The sequence below is a fragment of the Carettochelys insculpta genome, chromosome 8 (genome assembly GCF_033958435.1).
Source record: "Carettochelys insculpta isolate YL-2023 chromosome 8, ASM3395843v1, whole genome shotgun sequence".
Lineage (NCBI taxonomy): Eukaryota > Metazoa > Chordata > Testudines > Carettochelyidae > Carettochelys > Carettochelys insculpta.
This window is the reverse complement of record NC_134144.1, coordinates 12,338,550-12,364,088: the sequence shown is the minus strand read 5'-3', so window position 1 is coordinate 12,364,088 and position 25,539 is coordinate 12,338,550. Positions and strand designations below refer to the sequence as shown.

The 25,539-nt window shown below is 40.5% G+C and overlaps 1 protein-coding gene across 6 annotated transcripts in view; it reads left to right on the top strand.

Annotated features, from left to right (window-relative positions):
- Positions 1 to 23,634, top strand: part of NBEAL1 (neurobeachin like 1) — a 132,841-nt gene extending 109,207 nt beyond the window's left edge. For 5 of the 6 annotated variants that reach the window (XM_075001046.1, XM_075001048.1, XM_075001047.1 and 2 more), the window contains 9 exons: positions 456 to 545; positions 1,298 to 1,407; positions 3,742 to 3,914; positions 4,767 to 4,861; positions 8,962 to 9,078; positions 10,611 to 10,772; positions 11,653 to 11,801; positions 14,053 to 14,188; positions 16,846 to 23,634. In XM_075001046.1, coding sequence (XP_074857147.1) covers positions 456 to 545; positions 1,298 to 1,407; positions 3,742 to 3,914; positions 4,767 to 4,861; positions 8,962 to 9,078; positions 10,611 to 10,772; positions 11,653 to 11,801; positions 14,053 to 14,188; positions 16,846 to 16,947 — 1,134 coding nt within the window. In that variant the 3' untranslated portion in view covers positions 16,948 to 23,634. Of the gene's footprint in view, positions 1 to 455; positions 546 to 1,297; positions 1,408 to 3,741; positions 3,915 to 4,766; positions 4,862 to 8,961; positions 9,079 to 10,610; positions 10,773 to 11,652; positions 11,802 to 14,052; positions 14,189 to 16,845 lie in introns of those variants that run through there. The other variant, XR_012646386.1, reaches the window with a different exon arrangement.
- The last annotated feature ends 1,905 nt before the right edge of the window (positions 23,635 to 25,539 follow it).

Below are 25,539 nucleotides of genomic sequence, written 5' to 3'. Positions count from 1 at the left end.
ATTGGAACGAACTGTGATCAGCAGAGTAAAAAATCAACTTGATTCAAATGTAAAGAAAAATTTGTACAGAACATCTAATAAACCATTTTTAGAAAGAGCTTTTTCTTTGCAGTAGGCTTTTAAAGGTTGAGTAAATTTACTTACCCTAATCCTGTAGTGTTGTGTAACATTTATTTTAACTATCTAAATGCTACATTTTATTCTTTTTTGCTGCCTTAGCCCGATTTCCAAGTGCTTACACACACAGTAGAAATAGGTACAAAAGGACTTCATTGTAGTTAACAGCTGAATTTCCAATCAAAGTAATGAGGATTTCTCCCCAAGTGTAAATGTCCGAATTTAGCTGTTTAAGATCTTTGTACCTCCATCTGGTAGTGCACTTTTCTTTACCAAGTAACCAAAGATGGTACAAATACTTTTAGATATTTGTCAGCTGAAAATGTCATTTCTCATAGGGTATCAGTGATGGTGTTCCCATTGTCAAGGCTGTTGTTCCCAGAAACCAGTCACGTTCTTTTATGTCTCAGGGGAGCCCAGAGATCCTGGTGAGTTGGCTGTTTCAGTAACATGGGGGTTCCAGTGGTGTTTTAGGTGACATAATGATATTGGGAGTAGAGATAATGTTGGGAGATAGAGAGAACTTTTCTGTCTGAATCTTGAGTCTTATAATAGTCCCCATCTTAATTATCTCTTGGGAAGTGCTCATATAATGTCTAATTTCCTCCACTCGTGTAAATGTAGGTCAAATTAGGAACAGAGTACCACCCCTGCATAACTATGTACCTGATACTTTTTCCTTTCAAGTCACTGACAAAAATAATGCATTATATTAGAACTAGAATTACTTTCACACTGGCTCAAAAACTAAATGACATTGGGAATGTCTTTTAACTTGTCATAATTTTTAAATGCTAGTTACTCTGAGTATTTCAAAGAAAATAAGACGAAGTAAGTAATTGTGATGAAATGCATGTGCAAAGCATAGACTTTCTTACCAATCACAGTTCTAGCTGGCCATTATATATCACACACAAACATCAATCACTGTTCTAGCTAAGAAGTGTATATACTATGTTAGAAAAAGTCATCTCTCATTATTTTTTAAAAATAATAAAATACCCTCTGTCTCCATCCTCTCACGATAATGCTAGCCTCAGCTGGATGAGTTTTGTGGTAAACTTTCAAGAGACATATGTGGGCCTAGATGCAAGCTCTGTTATCAGCAAAGACATGCCAAGAAGAGGGCTTTGCAGCATTTCACAATTTTCATTGATTTGTATCTCACTTACTTTTCCAGGTGACAGCAAATTTGAACTGCATTATTGGAACCCATGGGTGGCTACCATATGATAGAAATATCTCCAACTATTTTACATTCATCAGAGATCCAACGGTGACCAATCCCAAGTAGGTGAAGAGGAGGAAAGGTGCAGTTGTGTATTATGTTATAAACACTGAGTTAAGGTATTACAGGCACACAGTCTTCTATAATGATTTTGAAAGGTTTTTATTAAAAATCACAGGTAATTAAAGCAATAATAACATCCCTCTAGAGTGCTTTACATCTTTCAAAGCTTTGTACGTCCCGTAATATTCATCATACAATAGCTGTTCTCTGAAAATATTGCACAGGTATTCAGGGGTGTAATCAGAAACACCAAAGCGCAGTTGAAGTTGCGGCTAGCAGGGATATGAAGAATAACAGAAAAGATTTCTACAAGTGGGAATGGGGGAGGGGCAGGGCCTGGTGGCTGGGGCACCCTGAACAGCCTAGTGGCTAGGGCACCCTCTGGGCAGGCAGGGGTGCAGCAGCCTGGAGGAGGAGGAGGAGGAGGGATGAAGCCAGTGGGAGAGCCAGGAGCCCTGGGGACACTGATCCCCACACCCCCACCAATGGAGCGTGGATAGGTCTGCCCTCATCCTGCCCACTGCTGGGGACTCCCATCACCGGCTGAGCCTGGCCCAGGGCTTGGTGGTTCACGTGCTGCTCGCAGGCCCTGGAGGCTGGGCTGGTTTCCGTGCCAGCTGTTCAGGCTAGGTGTGCTGTGATTGGCTGGGGCTGGCCGCCACAGAGAGACGCACCCTTCCCCGTGGTGCTGCAGCGTCCCCTCTTGGCTAGGCAGCGGTGTTGCTGTGTGCCTCGTGCTGCCACAGGCGCCCCCAGCTCTGTTGTGCACAGCGCAGGCGGCACTTGCATCCCCCCCACCCTCCATTGGCGCCCCAGGAACAAGAAGGAGGGGCAGGAGAGAAGGGAGCTAGCCTAGTGTGGAGAGGAGGCAGCCTTGGCAGGGGGCAGTGATGGAGCATGCCAGGAGCAGGCGGCTGCCAGGCAATATTGCAGACTTGCCATCTGTGGCTGCGGCTGGGACGTTTCTTGTGATGGTGATTTTGACTCACCTTAATACAAGAAACGTGCAAGTCGAAATTGTGTAAGTTGGGGGTCCGCTGTAGGTGAGAAGCTGGATGTGAATCAACAGTGTGCCTTTGTTGGCAAGAAGGCCAGTGTATTACTGAACTGCATTAGTGGGAACATTGCCAACAGATGGAGGGAAGTGATTATTCGTCTCTGTTTCGAAGAAATATTGCATACAGTTTCTCCTATCCACCCCAACCCCCGAAAGGATCTACATGGATGTGCAGAAATGAGTCCAGCAGAGAGTGATGAAAATGATTAGGGGGCTGGGCAGATGACTTATGAGGTGCCTGGGCGGGGTGGGTGCCTAAGTTGAATAGTAAGAAAAGCTGTTACACAAGGAAGGTGGTGAAGCACTGGAATGGGTTACTTAGGGAGGTGATGGAATTTTCTCCCTTGGATGTTTTTAAGGCCAGGCTTGACAGAACCCTAGCTAGAATGATTTCACTGGGCTTGTTCCTATTTTGCTCTGCAGGTGATGGTGTGAGGTATTGGACAAATGACCGCCTGATGTCTCTTCCAACCGAATAGTCCCTTTCTATGAAATTTAACTATAAAAATGTTGTTGTTTGGTTCTGTCTTCATGTGCTCACTGCACTTCAGACCGATTTAGTAAAAATGTTTTTTCTAAGTGCTAGCCCTGCAAAACCATCCTGGCATCTGAGCTTTCTTCATTCTTCTCATGCATCATCATTCACAATAAATGCTCTGAAGATGTGGCCTAAGTTACACCTATGCAGTTTGTATCTTTCAGCTATGTTTTCAGTGACGTCTGTGCAACCTCCATTGCATTCACTTGGTTTGCACATGGATTACCGATAGGAATTTAACCTACTCTGATGTTGATGGACTAAGAAGAATAAAAATCATTCTCACTCTTACATATGTTGGCTCAGTGGTATTAACAGGTGTCAAGAGCAGTTAAAACCCTGGTCATCAAAATGAATAGATAAGACTGTGAATATGTGAGAGAGGTAGATTTTCTGAGTAAGAAAACCATTTTTAGTCCCTCTTCACAGTAGAACCACAATTTATATTACGCAATGTTCCTCTCCTTTTGTTTGTTTGCAAGAGGTATGTGTGATGGTCTTTTTACATACTTTTGAAAAAATTAATATTTCTATAACATTAATATGGGTAAAAGTTATTCGCAAGGTCTCAAGCCACGTATAATACTGTATAACGAACTAGTGTGAAATCTTGGCCTTCATGAAGATACCTGTGTGCACTGGAGAGACAGGATTTCATGCCCAGGGTTCCTAGGTACGTATTCTGTATAGATCATAATAGTACATAGGGTAAATCTTAACTGTAATATTTGTTTGCAGAACCCAACGTAGTATGAGTGGTCCTTTCGCTCCAGGTCTGGAGGTCACCTCTAAATTGTTTGTAGTGTCCCATGATGCAAAGTTGCTGTTCAGTGGAGGGCATTGGGACAATAGTGTCAGAGTGACATCACTCACAAAAGGCAAACTAATTGGACAGCATGTCAGGCACATGGGTAAATAAACTATTTTTGTTTTGAATTATTAAATTGTATATGTGGTTTTTGTAACACACAGATCTGGTCCTTTGACTTCAGTCTTTTATAACAGATAAGTAGGATTGGCATAGAAGTTGAACCTGTTTGGTCTGGCACACTCTTGTCTGGCAACATCCATGATCTGGCATGATTTTAATTAGCTGGAAGACCACTTATTGTGTGTGGCCAAATTTCCTGTGGTCCCATAAAGTGTGTTTACAGCCACCAGTCCTGGCTTTGTGTTCTGTGCTGTTACTTAGCTCTAATTTACACCTAAATGTCTTCTAAGAGCCCAGTAAGCAGTGGAGGTGTTAATGGGCTAGACAATATTGACTGGCAGTGGTCTGGCAAATTCTCTCGTTCGGCACCAGGTAGGCCATGAGGGTGCCAGACTAGAGCTGTTCACCCTGTATTTTGGTCATGTTGTAATGAGAAAATGAGCTAGTTTCTCCAGTTCTTACCATCTTGCTCTGTGGTTCAAGTTTGAATAATGAAAAATTTAAGTGCTAGTGTATCTATATAGTCATTCCATTGACAGTCTAGTGTGTATTAAAACAATCTTTAATTTCTTTAGACAATAGTGATTACTTCCATCATATGTCCTGCTCCTGGCTAGTGCTGTATTGCTACAACTAGGATCTTAGACTCGACTCAGTCTTGGAAATGTGTACCTCGTTCCTATGTAGTGTTTGTATGTGCTTGCTAATGTAACTACATGATCACACGCTACATACATCATCACATTGCCACTAAATGTCAATCAGTTTTAAAGCCAGGTAAAATGTTTACTTTAACTTTGCATTTCAACTACTTGTTTTCTTTCCTTTATAGATGTTGTGACCTGTTTGGCTATAGATTTCTGTGGAATCCATTTAATTTCAGGTTCCAGAGACGCAACATGTATGATATGGCAGATAGTTCAGCAAGTAAGTATACTGGCATGCTTTAGAGCCAGCCTTTTGAATGGTTTCACTTTTAGTGCTTTGTTTACCAGTCTAGCAGCCCAGGATGTTTAAAGACTCATTCTTCTTTGAGTTGTCCCTGTGGGTGCATCCTATCAGATGTCAGGCCAGTCCCAGCACCACAGATTGGAGTTTTGCAAACCAGTTGCTGTTTGGATCGTGCAAGGAAGTTCAGTCATTGGAGGGAACTGGGGGCCTGAACTACAATTTCCCAATTAATAGGGGGAAACAGTTGAAGGTTTTGTTGAACTTGACTGAAAACTAAACATTTCTAGTCCCTCAAGAAAATCAGCCTATTCCATTCCATTCCATTCTAAACTGAACTGAAATGAAATATTTCAGTTAGGTTTTCCTCATGACGAATTGAAAATTTCAGCAAAATCAAAGTTTTCTTGTGGAATATTTTTGGTTTTGCAGAATCTGTATTTTCCATCAGAAAATCATTACAATGGAAATGTCCCAAGTAGCTCTAGTTATTCATTTTACTTGACCCTGGTCAAAGCTAGGAGATAAGGTTGAATTTAACTGACTTAGTTCAGTTTTTCTAAGCAGTCAGTTCACACTACGGAGTTGATAGGGACCTTCAATTTTAATGGTTCCTAAGGTCAGTTTTGGTATTCCCGCTTTTCACGAGGAATAATGCAAAAGTCAACTTTGCATGGTCACCCTTAGGATAGTGTAGATCAAGCATTGTGAAAGTCAATAGTCTTGGCCTCCTGAAGGTGTCCCAATATGACTACTCTGGCCACCTCTTTCAGTTCCGCTGCTCTCCACATGTGCAGGAAACAGTCTGGGAAAGCACTCCTCAGCAGCACATCTGGCCATGAACTCCCAGGGTTGTAGGCAAGCTCTGGAATGGACCCTTCGGGAGATCCAGGGCCTTATTACTCGGGACGGAGGATGAAGCTGTGCTGGCAGACCTGTCAAGCAGCAAAAAGAAATGCAGATAGCTATGCCAAGATGTCACAGGGCATAGTAGAGAGAGGATATGTCAGGTACACCCAGCAGTGCAGAAGATAAAGGTGGTCATGCAGGCGTTCTAGAAGACAAAGGAAGCAAAAGGCCATGCTGGGTCATTGCTGCAAACACAGCATTACCATGAGCAGCTGTAGGGGTTTCTTAGGGCCTACAAGGGCAAGGGGGAACCAAGCATTGTCTGTAAAGAGTGTGTAGATACCTCCTAAAAGATTCCTCAGGCAAACTCTGGCAACAGCAGGGAAGACATGGTGGAAGAGAAGGGAGGAGGACAATGGTGAGCAGGCAAATGGAATAGCTGATCTCACTAATAGCTAGGAATTTCTTTAACTTTGGATCCTATCCCCTCCTGCCAGGATGTTTTTGTGGCCAGATCCTGTTGGCAGGAAGGGCACCTCTCATGAGTTTTCATTTTTAATCATGTTACCGTTGGGTTGAGACAGGGATTCTCAACCTAAACATAGGTTGCCAGCAGCTGGGAGCTGCATGTGATCTTAAAGAAGGCATTTGCAGCTCCCTAATGCTGCCACATTCAGCAGCTCTGTCAATAGAGAAGCAATTACACATTACGAAGACCTTTGATACTCATAGTTGTCCCAGACAAGCTACTTAATAGATTCTTGCAGTAAGTAATTTTTGGCCCCCCCCCGCCCTTTTGTCCCCTTCTGTGTAACTGATCTGTCAGTTTTCATTTTTTGTTTGTATTTCCCCCCAGCCCCTGAGTGTGATTTTTTTTTTTTTTTTCCCGCCCCCAGTCCCTCCAGCCTCTGTGTGTGGGGTTTAAGTTGGGGGGTGTGGGAGGGAGCAATTTGGGGTTGAGGGTCTTTCTCCCACCACAACTCAGATCAGCTATAATAAATAATAGAATTAATGTTATTTTATTTATGTATTTTCCATTTTTCTATGAAATAATTAGTATGAACATACAAACATCAGAGGGGCACAATTTTGTATACTTGCCTCAGGCGCAAAATTGATTAGTTATGGCACCTCCACCCCCCATTTTTGAATTACCTTGGGTCACCAAATTTTCCTGAATTGTCAAAATGGGTCCCCATATGGAAAAGGGTTGGCAACCGCTGGGTTAAGGCAGTTGGATGTGATCTGTGGCAAGTGCTGTACCTAGAGCCTGAGCCCCTGGAACAACTTGCTAATGTGTCTGGGGATGGTACAAGACCACAGAGCTCCACTACAGCCCATGATGAACCACATACCCGCCTCACCATGTTCCATGGTCTCTCCAACTTGGCACTTCTGAAGGCACGGGCAGAATTCAAGGACAGCCGGGCAGAATTCAAGGACAGCCTTGCATTCTGCTCCCATGGAGGTTTCTGGGAACAGAAGGCTGACATTCCCCAACCTCTGATGGCAAAATGCTTCTTGCCCTTGCTTTATCCCCTCCCCCAAGTCCCTAACATGAACTCCTTTCCTGTGTGCTACATTTTGTCCCCTAAATAAAAATGTTTAAGCTCTCAAAAACAGTGTCTTGTGTTACACGGGGCAGGAGGAGTTTTTTACAGGGTTTACAGGCCAGCACCCACCATACGACGGAGGGAGGGACACCTGCTTAACAGCAACAGACCTGATCGTCGTGATGCCGTCTGGTCATTCAGAAAGCTGTCATTCAAAGTCTCCCTGATTCGCGGTGCCCCTCACTGTGTTCTCTTTATTGTCCTGTTGTCTTGCTGCTTGTTAGTGGCCACGTGATCTGCCTTTGCCTTCCAGCCTTGCATGAAATTTCCCCCTTGCTTTCACATAATTTATGGAGCACACGGCAGGCTGCCACTGTGCGGGTAATGTTGCTTTCTCTGAGGTCTAACCTAGTCAAGAGGCTGCTGAACCTGGCTTTTAAATAGCCAAATGCACATTCTACTACCACTCTGCACTTGCTCAGCCTGTAGTTGAACTGCTCCTTACTGTGGTCCAGGCTGCCTGTGTATGGCTTCATGAACCAAGGGAGCAAGGGGTAAACTAGATCTTCCAAGATAGTTACTGGTATCTCCAATGGTGAATTTTCAAGTCTGGGGGGAAAAAAGTTCAATTCTGCAGCTTTCTGAACAGACCAGATTTCCTAAAGATGCGTGCGTCATGCACCTTTCTGACCATGCCTCATTCATGTTGGTGAGGTGGCCCTTGTGATCCATGGATGCCTACAACACTGTGGAGTAGTACCCCTTGTGGTTTATGTACTCCATGGCCAACTGGCAGCTCTGGAGCTGCCCACTGCTCTTCAAAGATAATATGCAGGTTCCTTCCAGGAGCTGGCTGTGGGGAAAAAAATGGTGGGTACTCAGGACCTCCCAGCAGCCTTATCACTCCTCTTCATCCCTCTTCCTGTGCCTCACACCAGCCAGCAATCCCCTGTGCCCCCCCCATCAGCACCTCCTGCTCTCCAGGCCTCCTACCTGTCTCACTTGGCTGTTTCACTGTGTTGAGGAGGCTCAAGAGGGTAAAGGGGGAGCAGCAAGGACACACTGAACAACTCCCCTCCTACCAGCCATGTATGTTACGCTGTATTGCCTCAGGAAATGAGATAAAATTGATATAACTTTATTTAAATAAGTGTTAGCTTTCTTAAAGTACAGTATGAAGAAGATAGTGAACCCAAAGATTAATGGACTTTTAATTCATCCTTGTGGCACAAAAAGGGAGGCTGACTTGGGTGGCCATGAATGTGAGCAATGATTGGAGGTGGGTGTGGTGGTTTTCCTCCATCAAGTACACCCAGAGCATATGATGTTAAGTGTCCTGTATGTGGTGTTCAACTACAGTAAATTCTTTCATATCCAGCAGCCCTGGGACTGGGAGGTTGCTGGATATTCATATATTCTGGATAATAGAGAGGTTTACTGATCAATGAATAACTAAAGAAAAACAAGATATTAAGAAACAAATACCTGCGGTAGTTTTGTACACTGTAAACTTATACTGTATTTATTTGTATTTACTTTCACTATTCTGTGCTTATGGGAAATGTTACTTAAGGTTAAAATGCCAGGTATTTGAGAGTTCTGGATAATAGAATGCTGGCTGTGAAAGAGTTTACTGGAAATGAGAATTTATAAAGGTACATTTTATATTGATACCAGGGAGGAGTTCCTGTAGGCCTGGCACCTAAACCCTTGCAGATTCTATATGGACATACTGATGAAGTATCCAGTGTTAGCATCAGTACTGAACTGGACATGGTGGTGTCTGGAGCCAGGGTAAGCACCTTCATGATTTTTTTCCCCCAAAAGACTGACATTTACTGCTGGGATTAGTGTAGCTTGAAAAGGTATCCCTGTTCTCTAATGTTCTTTTTTCCCTTTTGGGTAAGGAGCAAGTATTCCATCATGTCAGCACACATGCACTGCATAATTCAGTTATTCTCATACTGCTCTCCACAGCTGTTTTGCAAGGTGAATGGCTAAAGTATATATAACCATCTAAAGAAGTCCAGTTTCCTATAGGAATATTTATGGTACAGAACTCTTTCTGCTTCAGCAAATGCGGATGACTTGTCTTTCCCCTGAGGCTCTCCTACTCTATCAAGCTGTTGACCTTTGTGCCATCATTGGCAGAATGGAAACACTTTCATCACTAAATAGCCCAATTTTACGTCAGATAATTTTATATTTTGTCCCTTTCCACACCTTAAACATGGGATAAAGCTTACCATAAAGGATCTGAAAAGCTTCTATTTTGTCGTCTTTAAAATTCACTTTTCTGCTAGATGCCTCCAAGACACTTGATGATGGCTAAAACAGGGGTCAGCAATCCCTGGCACATGTGCCAAGAGTGGCACGCAAGCCAGTTTTCATCGGCATGCAAGGCAGCAGCTCAGCCTCACCCCTCCTCCTGCAAGTTGCTGGGAGCTTGCTCAAAGCCATGTCGCCTGTGGATTAGCAAAAGACCAGCTAATGCTACCAACCACCACCTAAATGATAAAGATCTACATCTTAATTTAACTTTTAATGAAGCTGTTAAAGTAGGAGTATTAGGCTACATCCACACTACAGTTATTTTGAAATAGCTTTGTCAGAGCCTACACCTCGCACGTGCTATTTCAAAATAAATTCAAAATAGTGGATGCATTACTTTGAAATCGGTAAACCTCATTGCAGGAGGAATAATGCCTATTTCAGAATAAGCCATAATGGCATCCAATGGCCCTATTTTGAAATAGCGCTGTGTCTGGAAATGCTATCTCTAAATTTTTGTTTAGCTGTGTTGTTTCAAAATAAGATATATTTCAAAATAGCTTTTTCAAAATAACACTAATGTACATTTAGCCATCGTGACTTTAAAAAGTATCACCGCCACTTGGACTGTACATAGAGGTCAAACCATCAATTTTGGCACTCTGCTTTGGATAGGTTGCTGACCCCTGAGCTAGAAGCTGGCTGTCCCTGTGACTTTCTATATGAAATGGGATTTATCTCACGGCTGTCTGTTCCTCTTTCTCCACCCACCTTTGTTTGGTTTTTCTCCACCTGTTGTCACCTCGTGCTGAGATCATGAAAATCTTTGTTTTTCTACCCCACTCTCTGTATACAGTACCTCGACAAATGGGGCCCTGATTCCTGTCTGGCGTCTGATGTTGCTTCTTGAAATACTACTGTTACTACTACTACTACTACTACTGCTGCTGCTACACCTTCAGATCTTCTAAAATTTTCTTTCCCCCTTTTCCAAAGAATTACCTTATGTAAATATTACCATAAAGAATTAGCATTGAGTTTTTTTGCCTTTACAGGATAGTACTGTGATTGTTCACACTATTCGGAAAGGTCAGTATATGAGGACTTTGAGACCACCTTGTGAGAGTTCCCTTCTGCTGACTGTTCCCAGTCTAGCTCTATCCTCGGAAGGACACATAGTTGTTCACACCAGCATAGAAGGAAAGACTACTCTCAAGGTACTTTAGGTTTCAAACCAAGATCATAGACTGCTGGTGTGTGATTTGCTGTAAACATAAATGTACCTGTTTTGTTTGTTTGGTCTTCAGTAGAACTAGTTTCTTAGGAAATGCTGTATGTGAGCTGCCTCACGGATGGGGATGGTTAGCTCAGTGGCTTGAGCATTTGCCTGTTAAACCCAAGGTTGTGAGTTCAATCCTTAAGGAGGCCATTTAGGGGTTGGGGCAAATAGATGTCAGGGATGGTGTTTGTTCCAGCCACGGAGACTGGACTAGATGACCTCCCAAGGTCCCTTCCAGTTCTAGGAGATGTGTATTTCCAGTTATTGTATTTATTTGTTTATTAATGCTTCTCAAGCACTGAAAGGGCGGCCTGAACGAGAGGGACAACCTTTAGGGTTCACTGTGTAATTCATTCTGTTTGCCATCTCTTTTGATGATGGCTTGTGTAATTGAACTGTGAATTGGAAGAGGCTTGTACCTAATAGTAATAGTCTGTGTGTGTTAGCTTTCAGGACATGCTGTGAGGCCCAGCTTTTCTCTTTGTCCTCATGTAGGATTTGGCGGGGAAAGGTGGGAAGGGGGACTCGGGTGGGTTCTGTTTGGTGGGGCTTGTTAATTGTTTGTTGCATTCGTGTTGCTGATGAATTCGTGCTGGAGGCTGTTTAAGTACAAATGTATTTGTAAATTTGTCAAGCATACCCACAGATTCGAATATAATATGGTAACTATAAATAGATACTTAATTCTACAGACTGCCATCATATACCAACAATCCTATGTTAGTGCCAACCTTGGCTAAATTCTTTAACAAGCTAAAGGTAGAAGCAGTAAATCTTTATTCAGTCCTCCATCAATAATTTCTTGTTAATCTCTTCAGGATAAGAATGCATTACATCTCTATTCTGTGAATGGGAAGTATTTGGGCTCTGAGAGTCTAAAGGAGGAAGTGTCAGACATGTGTGTGACGGGCGAATATATAGTGATGGGGAGCCTGCAAGGATTCTTATCCATACGAGATCTCTACAGGTAACAAAACAGCATCAATAAGATGATCACCGAAGATGACAACATATTCCATACCAGCATAGGCTGCGTCTACACTATGAAATCAATTCAGTTAGCTTGATTTTACCACATGACTGTCTTCACTGTAAAGACCATTAGGTCGATTTTGGGTGCACTAATCTCGAGATTACAAAATCGCAGTTTCCTGACGGGTATAGTGTCGAGCTCGAATTCAGAAGCAAGCGTGGAAGTGCCACGTTTTAAAATGGAATTTATTAGCCTCCAGAGGTGTCCCATATGTAACCCACAATGCCCCTCTCACTGCTACGCTCTGGCTGCTGCTCTCCAGTAACAGGAAGAGCATGCCTTTCCAAGCAGGAGCAGCGGCCCTTTTGCTGTGGGCTCATGTTAATATGACAGCCTGAGAAATGGCTTCTTTCTGTCTATGCTGTTAGCGGGGTGCATGCATCTACCCACTCAAGTGGCCCCTGCAGGGAGTTTGCAATTCTGTCTGTACACTTGCTATTTTTTTTTTCTGCGCTGCCTGGTGCCAGCTGCTACCCCACCCTGCCACATGTCAACAAGGCATAACACACCGAGAAAATTCTCAGCGATCTACGTTTGTGTGCGAATCCCCTTCCCTCCCACACAGGCACCACGCAGTCTGGGCCTTTTCCATGCTAAGGCACATCACATGGGTAGCCCCCAACCCAATAAAAGCATGGGCCTGCCGTTCAGTGCTGGCAATGCTGTCCATCAGGTGGGAAAGAGAGGGCTTTGCTGTCACCATGGGGAAGGAACAGCTCAACTGGTCATCCAGCAACACCTTCCCCTTGGCTCATACCTGAGCTTGCTGCTGCTGCCAGGAAACTCTCTCCCCCAGTGGCTAAGGGGCTTCCTGCTACTGTGGGGAAGCATCAGCTCAACTGTTCATCCAGTGACACACACACACCGTTGGCCCATACCTGGGCTTGCTGCCACGGGGGAAAACCAACAATTCTTTTTTTCTGCAATGATGGCAGCTGGGATGGATGGCCCGTTCAGAATACAGTCGCTGCACCTGTGTTCGCAATATAGGGTAGGGGGAAACCAAAAATTCTTTCTTCTAATTTTCAGTGTCTTCTGTGTTATTTCTAATGCATCGACGTATTTTCAGGGATTGGGAGGGGAATGATGAAAATGCAATGGGGGAAGATAACATCAAGACCAGCGAGCATGCCCAGAATGCTACATGGATGAGGGACCTGGGGGATAGCTTCCCACAATGCACTACTGCAACAGTTGATGTTAGCCAATGTGTGAGTGGCAGCAATGACTCAACTTTGTGGGGGAGCACAGTGTGAAGTGAGGATCGTCAAAATCGAACTTATAAATTCCAGAATTAGAAAATTGATAGACGTAAATTTGAGTTTACCTCCTAGTGTAGGCGCAGTTTCATAGCGGTTTATTTATATGTGAACATTGGTGTATGATGTGAAGATCAAGAAGGGTGTGACTTTTCCTCCTTTTTCAAAAGAGATCACAGGTGGCTAGTCTATCATTGCCATCTCTCAATACTGGAAAATTAACTTGCAAAGAAAATCCAAAATTACAACCAGGTCCCTTGTTGCTTTTTCATGACCCGGTTTAGCTTTTCTAGACACTGAAAGACAGGGAAAGACCTATTTGCCAGCTGGGAATGCCACAGCTGGTACCTGATTTCACGGCAGCTTTATCCCAATAGTGGAAATGTCCTTCTCAGTACTGGGGATGGGACAGAGTTAGATGCAGACTTGGGATTTGATCCAGCGAGATACCGAGTATCCATGACTATCAAAATCAGTGGGAGCTAAGGGCTCCTTGCAGAATCAGTTCAGTGTTAGGCATCAGTAACATCAGTTTAATATCCCTCCTTCTTTCCACCATGCAGATTCACTGGCTATTGTCCCTGGCAGGCAGGAAGAAACAAACCTGCTACAGGGGAAATTGCAGAGCTAAGTTTGCTCTCCTGTCACTCGGAGAGGAAGATTACTTTTTTTAGCAATTCTCTCCCTGGTGCACAAGTCTGTTACTAAGCCTACACTCTGGGGATGGGATTTTGACCTTCTCTGTAGAAGTTCGCTGTAACTTGAGTTATAGTGAATTGTTAGATTGGAACTTACAGTGAAACCCCATTTTATAAATTATCTGAGCTCATTCTCAAGGGAAGTCAGTTGCAGTTTGGATCTCTCCATTATGTATAATGTATAGCAGTTAAATATGTAACAACTTTCTGTGGTTTTACTTATTTCAGCTTGAATCTCAGCATCTCCCCGCTAGCCATGCGACTGCCGATTCGCTGCATTTCTGTTACCAAAGAATTCAGCCATATCCTTGTAGGCTTGGAGGATGGCAAGTTGATTGTCGTTGGTGTTGGCAAGCCAGCTGAGGTAAAACCCACCATCAAGAACTTTGTCTACCGAACAGTGGGGAATTCACTTATTTCTGCTTTCCAGTTGAGCAAGAGGTCTCTATGGCAGGGAAAACTGAAAAGCAAGTTTGAGTTTTCAATGGGAAAGAAGTAATTTTTGAGATGGCTCTGTGCACGAGATTTCTCTATAACAATATAGTGAATGCCTGTGGGGAAAAAGGAGACACAGTTGGACTAACCTGCTGACTTTCTCATTAGTAGTCAAATAAGCAAGAGGTGAGCGTAACATTTTCTGGATATGGTAGTGTTGTCTGTCACTTCTCAGAGACAAGTTCTGAACAGTAAGTGATATCTTCGTTGTCAGTCATGAACTAACATCCCAGCAGAAAATCTGAAACAAAAAAAGAACAAGCTGCTTTCTTTAAAGTTTTGGCTTGTGTCAGATATGTTGCCTCCCTTTAAAAAAACAATTGCTATTTCTCACCATTCAGAATCTTGCATTGTAATTGCACGACAATACCCTGTGTAGCCTCCTCTATGCTCCTTATGGTGGATGTAAATTTGTAGGTTCTGAATATTCATCCATATGTAAAATAGCAATATCCACTTTGTCATATTTAAAACAGGGGTTTCACAATAACTACTTCTTGTAACACCTCTGTCAAAGTATTTCACTGATAGTATGAAGGGAGGCAGGGTTAGGCTTTCTGAATCGCTCTCTAGTGCTACAATATATTTTAATTGTGAACGCTTCTCCTATCAACTAATATATCCAGAAGGGTGACTTTAAATTGAGAGAAGTGCTGCTTGACCTTCCCTAATTGCTAGAAAACTTTGTATTAAAGTAAAACTTTTCATTCATTTTGAAAGCTTACTGACATATTAGTCAAGTGTCTGTCTGAAATTTTTCTAGTCAAGGGAACATAGTTCACTGACACATATCCTGCTTTGGATCTTCATAGAATGAGAGCCTGATCCTGCTTCTGTTGAAATCAATGGCAAAACTTCCATTGATTTCAAGTTAAACAGTTGTTTCTATTACAGAATTAATGGATAGCTTCTTGTGTTGCAGATAAAACAGAAGCTTCTGAAAATTCACCAGTTTTTATATGTGTTTTCCAGTCTTGGAAAAAATCTTTTCTAGTCTGGAATTTGTCATTGATCACTGGAATTTTATAAGTAAACTTGATTGATAACAAAGAAATCTGACTTCCCCTCTATGCTGTGTTCCTAGGATTGGGTTTCTCCTAAGTATATGCAGGTTTTTCCATAATAATCGTGACCACTGTTTTCAGTTTATAATGCTGAGCATTTGGAGGATTAGTATCTGTATTATAGTTTAAAAATAATAATGGCAAGGACAACATTTATCCCATATTTTTCTATTTCCTTTGACTTGTAAAAAAACAAAACAAAACATTTTTATTGTGTTTAAAAAGTATCAGTTTTTTGTTAAGTAAAATATGGAGATAATAAGTTAAGGATGTTTCTTACAGAATCTGTCACCACTTGTGCTTCAGTGGTGATACTGTATGTAGCCTTAGAACAAAAGCAATTTCTTTTTACTGATTTTATTGAACCTAATAGTAAAGTTCTATTAAGACTAAGGTTGACCTTTTGCCTTTGTGCTTTGACAATATAATGAGAAATGGAGTAAAATGAATTTGTGTTCTGGTTTAGAAAACTATTCAGTTGCTTAGAACTCTGCAGAATTGTCCCATCTGTTGGATGCTGATAGGATCTTTTAGATTTTGTTTAGCTGCTCCACATATAGTTACAAAGTGTAGACTTATGATGAGAAACTTAGTTTCTGAAACTGAGTATCAGATTTTTTTTCTGAACTTTGTGCCATTTAAGGGATTATTTTCTTTAACTATAAAGTATTTCATATTCTAGCCTACTTCCAGAAATAGGATCGCCACTGGTCAATCCCAGGTCTGGTAGTTATGACTAAAAGTTTCTGATAGAATACTGTCAGATGTTCAAATATAATATGAATTCGCTAGATCCATTATTTAACATTGTCTTTTGTTACTTGTCACTTTCAACATCTTATTACTTCTTTTTACTTATGGAATATTCACTGTAGATTACATTTGTTTAATAATTCTTGCACTGAACACTTCACCCAGGATCAGGGGAAATCTAGAAATTTGGCATCATCAGCATTCCTGTGTATCTTTCTCCCATTTTGTCATCGCTGCCTTGCAATAGTCCATCACTTACAGGACACTATGAAGTACTCTTTAATTATCTTTTACTCATTATTCCTAATAATTTCTTCTTAAAATAAAATACTCTTCTTACTAATTTTGTTCATTTCCACTTGGCATTCATTTTTTCTTTTTAACAAAATAGCAATTTAGAATCCAGATAACAATTTTAAAGTAGGTAAAATATTAGCTCTAACTTGCCTGACAGTGTCTCTTTAATTGTTCAAAAAGGGAAAAGATAATGACAATGTCTTTTTACTCTTTCGTGCCAATCCAAGAATCATCCCAAAATGTTGCCTTTTTGGTTTGTTTGTTTGTTTGTAATAATTTCTTTTGCTATAATTTTGTTTGTGCAGTACCTTGTATTGTCTGCACTTCTCCAAAATCAGTGTCTGAAGTTCCTTTTTTAATTTATCCACCTTATCCCTTCCCCCCTCCTTTTTCTCTGGATTACTTTAAACAGATGCGCTCAGGTCAGCTTTCCCGAAAGCTCTGGGGATCAAGCAAACGTCTCAACCAGATTTCATCAGGAGAAACTGAATATAACACTCAAGATTCCAAGTGATTGCTGCTTCTGAATTCTCTCATGGATTCCAGACAATTGTTTAGTCTTTTGGTCACTCTAAACAGATCTCTCCACTTTCTGATGAGTGTTTCAGGGACTTATCCTTGACAGTCAGTTGAAGACCAACATATGGGAGAGGTACACTAATTTACAAACGCAAACATGCAGATTTATCCCACAACTGCTTTTATAACTTTTTTCCCCTAATTACATTGATTTGGGTAGTAGTGGAACTCTTTCGGGATTATGTTCTGGAACTGAATTTCAGAAATATACCTCTCAGTGCATTAAAATACAAATGATATCATATACAGGTTAATCGTACTAGATGTTCTTCACTTGCTTGAAAGATATGAACTCAAATTAAAGGAAAATATCCCATTTTCACTTTCACATCTTCGTAATATAAGGACTATAAACTTAAAATTCCTGAATTGCAGATATGCTGATAATATTGGGACAGTTGAGAGTTATGACTTCAGATATATTTTTCAGACCAAACAGCTTGTTGTATACTACTGCAGATGATTATTAATAATCTTCTATTGTGTGGCTCCCAGGAGAATACCTCTTTGACTGTTTTGGGGGCATCTCAATGGCACTACTTGATTGTCAGAAAGTCTTTAATAGATGTAGAACAGCAATTATAAGCACACAGGAATTGGGGTAGAGTGAAAACTTGCTGCGGAATTTTCTTTATGCTGTTTGCCATAGCAACATATACATTTAGAAATCCCTTGCATGTTTTAAGGCCTTGCATTTAAACATAGGGAATGAAAATCACATTTCCATGTCTTTCAAGATTAAGTGTTCTGTTTCTTCACTGCCATATTTATTACTGCAAACCAAAACATCTAATTTCAACATTAAGATAATCTGAAAAATTTAGCATGATAATTTACATTTGCCATATGTTGCTTCTTGGTTCTATATTTATCAAATGAGTAACTTGGTTCAGACATATTAATATTGCCAGAAAAGTAAACAGAACATCCAGGCACTTGTATAGGTATTTTTGTTGCACATTTCATACATGGAAGAGGAAGACATCACAGCCCAGCATGTGTGGTTTAAAAAAAAAAAAAAAACATACTCAGAAACTGAAGTATTCTTGGGAAAACCTTTTCCTTCAGAGCAAAGGGTTAATTTTTTAAAAATAGGAATATGACTTGTATATAAATAGAGGAAAATACTGTTCCCTTACATCTTTTGTGGACGTGGTAATAATTGAAAACAAGATGCCTCTGTAGTCAATGCAGACATAATTCATGTAGTTAATATTTCTTCCTTCTTCCCTATGTATGGGTGCAAGTATTTTCTGATGTTTTCAAAATATTGTCAGATTTTCCCTGGGATTAGGGAGTTGAACTATCCAAGGCCTCCCATACAGTGTAATCTAAAAATGCAATTTTTGTTGATATTCCAAGGAAGCAGTAATCACTTTCCATGACACATTTTTCCAAATTCCCATTCTTAATTTCATAAAAGACCCTATATCATGCTTTCATAGACTTATGTTAATGACCTTATGAATAACTAATCTAAGAATTATATTGTGCTAACCATTACTTTCAAATTATATCTTTTATTACATCAAATTATATCTGATCAGTGAACAAATTAGACATGATGGATAGCTATAATATTTAACTAATTTCTGTGGCAAATCAAGAAAATTGAGGAAATGGAAATGTATCTCTCTGGCACTTGTAAGTATAGTATTTAACCCCATTTCTCTCTGCCATGCTCCCTCTTTCCATCCCTGCTTTGTAATGTTATTGGCGTGGGAAGAATGTCTATGTAAAAAAAAAAAAAAAATTAACTAATTGCTGATACAGTAATGATGCCCAGGATACTCTGGAAGTATTAAGCATGTATGTGCATGTGAAGTAGGTTTGACAATTGTAATTTCTCAAGGGATTTTGAAGAGTTACTGAGACAGATGTTTAGAAGAATCACAGTTCTGAATGTGTGATTTTTATCATACAGTTAAGTGGGGTTGTATTGAATTTTCTAATGAACTTGCTGGGAGGCACTGTGTTGGTTTTATAACTGTACATATAAGAACTTAAATGTGTATATTTGGAATTTTTTAAAATCAGGAGACTGACTAGCAGATTCAGAGAAGTTTAAAAAGTTAGTATTGTTAGTAATGCTTGATCAGAATATAAGTCTTTCTGTTGTCATCTGTGCAGAGGTTTATGTGAATTTTTGAATGCATCTTTGTTTTAGGTTTGTTATGCAAAAGTATTTTTGATCTTTTAACTAGTCAAAATTTCAGCATTTATATCCATGTAAGAAAATCAGGGAAATTGGTTAACCTCCGCAAAATGTAATATAGGTTTAGAAATTGGAGATACGTGGACATTTTTATGACAGTAATGATAATCTGAAGATGTAACACCTTAATACATGGATTTGGTGCTTTACAAGCATTAAGCCTCTCAAATGTTAGGTTCTGATATAAATTATCACTACCGTCATACTGCTGTCTTCGCACTGAGGCTATGTCTAGATTAAAGGGTCTTGTCAACAAAACCCTCGGAGTGTTCAGTTTGCCAAGTGCATTCTGTCGACAGAGCGCAGAGCTTTTGTTGACAGATGTAGCCTGCTCGCCACAAGGAAGAACACCGCCGTTGATGGAGATTTCTGGACAAAATGCCAGTCTGGATGTTCAGGGGGGCCTTCTGTCAACAGAAAAGGCCTCCAGAGCACAGCACAACCCTGTGTGTTGTGCTTCTGGGTGGTCGTTTTGCCAATAGAGCAGCTGGGCAGTCTGTTGACGCTCTGTTGACTAAGTGGAATGCTCTTTCTACCCACCCTGCGGTCTGAACACAATCCATTGACGGAAGTTTTGTCACAAGATGTCTTTCAATACGAACTTCTGCCAACAAATCACTGTAATCTAGACATAGCATAAGGGAGCAACCCAGCACAAAGGGGTAGTAAGATCATGGGAATACAATGGTGACTGCTAAGCTGTGTTTATATACTACTTGCACCTTGTGCAGAGTGGCCGTAGCTGACCATCTTGTCCCTCGAGAATGAAAAGGTGCTTCTTAAATTTCGATTTGTTCTTTTCACGCACCAGCAGCAGTCAGATTGAGTAGCTGAGAAGACTGTCTGCAAGCAACACTCTGCATATCTTGAGTGGTCTATACTTTGCTTATCTGTAGAAGGAAGCTGTAAGTAAAAGATGTAATTTGTATGCGAGAGCTACAAGTAAGGAGGAATTTAGCTGGGTGTTTCACTTTTTTTGTTTAACTTATTTTCTTAGAATTTTTCTTGAGTTAGGTGTACAACTTGTTTGTGGTTGTGTAAGTTATGGGTGGTTTGCAGTCCACACTGAGCAGTGGATGCTGAATTAGAGCACTGCACTTCTAAGATTTAATTTTTTTACTTGTGATGGCACTTCAGACTAGCAGAGCTCGTGGATCCCATCACCTCTGCTCTTCTCAGAGAGGAAAAATAGTTTTCAAAGTACAACTTCTCTTTAGTCTTTTAACACTAAGATTTATTTATTTAACTTTCTGTTTTACAAAGTAAAGCTGTAGCATGATGCAGTTCTGACTATGAATTCAGATCAGGCTAGGTCTGAGTACACTGGTCTTTTATAACACTAAGAATTTTTCAACACTTTTTAGGTGTTCTGTCTTTTGTTTAACTCTTGGAGGTCTCACTGATATCTATGGAATCTTTAATTAAAAAAAATTACCTATAAGGTAGACTTTAAAATGTCAGCACTGTAAGCATATGTATTTTTGAAAACACTGAATATTGACTCATTTTCTCCTCAAATTTATAAATTAGATGCAATGGTTAGTAGCATTCAGCAACATCCACTTACGGGGACGTGCTTAGAACAGTTTTGTTTCTAATAAAATTTGTATTAGATTTCTTTCTTGATTTATATTGTTTCAGTGGTGGTAATTGTTTTTGGTTGTCTCATTTTTATGTACTGTGGAGAACATCTGATATCACACTCAGCGTTCATTCAGAGACTTACATGTTCATTGTCCAAATTAAGGTAAAAAAATACATGGGTACTGTTGCATCTGTGTATTCATTATTTTTGTTGTATACTCATTTTGTGCAGTCTTTGAAACTTTATCCCTTCCATCATCTACTTATCTCCTCACCACCAGCTTGCTTACAAAAGAAGTTTAAACTGTCTTTTTCCTCTCTATGTAAAATGTTTGTGGAAAGAGGGGAAGTTTTGATTGAGAAAGCACCCACTAAGATCTTTGATTAATTTAAACATTCAGCTAAGCAAAGCTTTTTGTGATCTGCTTTAACTACAAATATTACTACAGATTTTAACTTTAAGTGGCATATGGGGTTTTAAGTAGCCTGCTGAATTCCTTATTTTGATAAGGAACTTCTTTAATGTCTTAAAAACAGTGTTTGCCAGCAGTGCAAACGATTAAAATGAAAGAATTTCTCCCCCTCCCCTCCAACCCCCTGCTGTTTAAATTCCCAAGATCTGGGAAGGGATAGCCAGTGAGTGATCTCCCATTAATCTGAGTTAAAATGGTTGTGTCTTTATGGAATTCACTGAGTGCTGGCCACGTAGCTCCCTTAGGGTCTTACACCCATTACCTTTAAATGTTGTTACTTGAGATTCCATATATAGCTGTCATCCACTTGAAAAAGATTTCATCTTAGGTTACTTTGTTAAAGAAGTAGGTTGTGTATGGACTGCAGTACTGTAGAGAGTAATGAGACTGTTACACTGTTTTTCTTTTCAAGGGCTCTATTAAAATCTGATACAGTTATACATTTAATTTTAAACTATTTCTTCTGCTGAATGTCAAGTTACATTCAGTATCACAATGTGAACGACCTCCCTTGTTTTGGTGATAGTCTTCCAATACCCGTCTGCATGTGGCCTCTTTAGTTCACTGGACATCCTCCTTGCATTCTGAAGAGCCCAGTTTCATTCTCTATTCTTTACCTCTTGTTAGCGCACACTTCCAAAGATCTTCAGTCCCCTGCCATTCAAACCAGTAGCAGAAGCTGTACAGCTAGCACAACAGGGTTTCCTCCTTCCGTTGAGTCCAAGCACCTTTCCTTCTGAGCATCACAGTCCATACTAAGTTCAAGGCAAGTTAACTTAAAAGGTCTGGGGTCCATGCTGAGGTTTCAGCCCAGAATTGTCAGGCTAAATGTACAGGGTTTGGTGTAGCTTCTTATTAACTGTGTCAGGTGTCAGGGGTTCCGTTTCTACTGTCTACTCAAGCTGATACTTGAAGAATTATTGCTGATTTTTAATCTAGACTTTTCTCTGTCCCATTTCCTCTTCCCCCTTGAGCTGTTCCTTTTGGAACATTAGAGGTGTTTCTCTTTCTCTTTGATAACTAAGCCTTTCGCATGCTACGTTTAGTTGGCCAACTGTGCATGTATACTTACTTCAGTCTTTCCTTTGGACCCCTAGCTGAAGACGTGTTGCTCCTGTCTGGCTTCTTGACTATTTCTGCTGCTCTGATCTGAGTGTTGCTACTTGTCCACAGAAAGGAAGTACTGCCTCTCTGCTATCCAGAAATCCTTTGCCTCTTTCTGACGCTGCAAAGGCATGCCTGATCTGCTGTCCACTATTTCTAGCTATCATCCAAAATTCTGAGGGGGGAGGATTGGGGAAGTCTCTTGTTCCGGTGATATTTCCAAATCCTGAGATGAGCAGAGAGAGAGGGTTCTAGTTTTAAACTCTGACTTCACCCAAGCAAGACTCAGATTAAACATGCAGTCACATTTATCACTGAGGGAGGGGATGCCAAAGGCCAATTTTTTTAAATGCAGAAAATTTTCAAATATCAATATTGAATTTTTATTCCCAAACTGAAACTGTAATGTGCCAGAAACAAACCCTTAAAAACAAAAATCCCAATGCATATTGAGCTAGCAGTGTTGTCTATAGTTATTAACAAATGAGAGCTGTAATCAGTGGTATAAGTGAAAGGACTCAAGTAGTGAAAGTTTGCCTCATGTGTTCTGCTCTTGTAATGAGCTCTGCGGGAGTAGTGCAGGCATTACTCAGTGCAAGGTTGGGGCCATAATATCTGTAAACAGACATCTTTTTGGATCAACTTTCTTGGAAACTGTGCTGCTACTTAAGTTTTCTTAAGGAGTTTTTAGTGTGAAAGAAGTGAGACTCACTAAAATGTGCCTCAGCATTTGTTTAGATCCCTATAACTTATGGCGGAAACAGAACACTAAGCCTTATTTATTGTGTGATAAATAACCACCTCTTGATTCTAGTAACTGATTGTGCAATTACGTGATTACAAATGGATTTAATGCCAAAAATGCCTTTAAATGAAGTCAAATTGTAGTTAGTATTGAATATATCTAGTTTCAACTAATAGCCTTCTGGCACTGTAATGAACTTGATGTTAATCTTCTGTGCAATACTGTTTTTCCTTTCTGGGTGCTTTTAAGGTTTCATATGTACTGTTTCTTATTTTAATATTATGTTCCAGTGGCTAAGGTTTAAGTTTTGTGTGTATATTGGCTGATGCTGGATTTGTTTCTGTACAGCATGATGGAAGATGTTTTAAATTTTTGCACTTTTCTAGTATTTGCAAATTTGTAATCTAAATTTTTAAAATGCACACTTATTTTGTACATGATGTTTGTTAAATTAGCTTTGTATATAACAGCTGGGGCTGGCACAAATAAATAATCGTGTATGATTTCTCTGTGGGTTTTTCTTTTTTGTGGTCTGGTTCAGGTACTTTGGTAACATCAAGAAGTTGATATGTTACAGGTAAGAACTATTATTGGGCTGTTGCCCTTTTTATTAAGGGGGCAATAACGGGGAGGAGGGAAGAGTAGACAGCATGAACTGCTGTGATCTGGCCTCCTAATCTGCTAATAAAGTTTTTTGGGGAGAAGTATTCCCCTTGTCTTTAGTGGAGGATGGAACAGATTTCCCTTCAGCAAGCAAGTGAATTGGAGAGTCTTTGTGCTTCCTTGGAGTGTTTGCTGAGTTGAGGGACAGAAATAAGAAAGAGCAAAGAATGAACAGAAGGAGGCAAATGGAAAGAAGAAAGCCGGAAGGATTTTAGTGGACATCAGAAGAACGGAAGGGGCAGGAAAAAAGCATTTATATCCCATAGCTTTTTCCACTATAAGTTCTGCAGAAAATTCTAGACCAGCAGCTGGCTTTCTCTCCCTGCAAGACACAAATGTATGATTTAAAACAGTTTGGGTCCTCCTTTTCGCCATAGTTTTGAGATGGAGACTTAGCTTTTATTTCCTCTAAGAAATCTCATATTTTCTGCTTGATGCCAGTCTTTTCTTTACAAGGATAAGGTACTTTGTATCCTAGGAACAAACTTCCCATGAATTGTGCTCTCAGGAGTTAACTAGTTGCACGTTAACAGGGGGTTTATTCATCTATTAAAAGTTGAACTGTCCTAGCTTCTTATTGAGTAGATCTAAATTCACACCTCTGCACCTTTGTCTGTGTATATGGACTCGATACTTATTTCCCCACAGTGAATGCCATTTACAATAGGTGCACTCTTTATCAACATTTGTTGCTTAAATGGCATGGGTGGGTGTAGTGATTTCCATACCCCTTTCATGTTTTATAAGCCAGGAGTTCTTAGATGACCTTCACGCCACCCTGGTCTGAAAGTGTCAAAAGGAAACTCTTAGAGATGGTATAAAGACTCAAGCATTTCTAGAGAGAATGTCACAGAGTACCTCCAAGTTAGACAGCTTAGGGTGCAAGTTCTCTAGAAACTGGGTTTTACCAAATGCTGTAGGTATCTTTATTCACATTTTCTGAAGGGTGCCCTTTTTTATTCTCCCTTGCCCGTCTAAGCAGTTCATGTCAGCAGTAAGATTAACAGTTTTAGTCTTCAAGAGGCTTCTGCAAACCACCAGCATTTGCTCCACCTCAGTAATGCTGTTGTGAAGTAATCATCCCAGTCACAAGGAAAACCTCCCATGAGAAGGCTAGTAGTAACAAAGGTTCCTTTGCTTCATTCACAATTCAGACAACTCCAGCAGGCAGCTGCTAGACAGCGGGAAGTTTTACAAACCACAAGATATACTCACTGTACTAATATTTAAGGGTGCTAGCGCTTCAGACAGAACTTTACTTACACCCAGGAATGCTATTCACATCTGGATCCAACTAGTGGGCATTGATGTTAAAGGGAACCAATCCAAGGGCTTGCAGAGAAGGTGGGTACATGATTTGTAGATCATTGGTTGTGTTGATGTTGACAGTAGCTACATTAGTTCCCACACTGGATCCCATGTATGGAATGCCATCCGGAAAGATAAAACAGCACTGTAATAGGAAATGCTGCAGGATGGCTCTTGATGTCAAAGATGAGATGAACTATCTCAAAAGTCCCCCACCCCCAGCAGATGAATTCAGAAGCTCCCCATCTACACTAGTATCTTTAATGCAAGATGGGGGGAAGTTGAAGTGAAATAAATGCCTCAAAGTTACATACGCTGGAGCAGAGCTGAAACCGAATCCACCTAAACTCACTCCTGTGCCTTGAAAAGTTGAATTCTATAGGAAATGATAAATTGTGTTCTGCCAGTACACGGTGTTGGGAATACACCTACTTT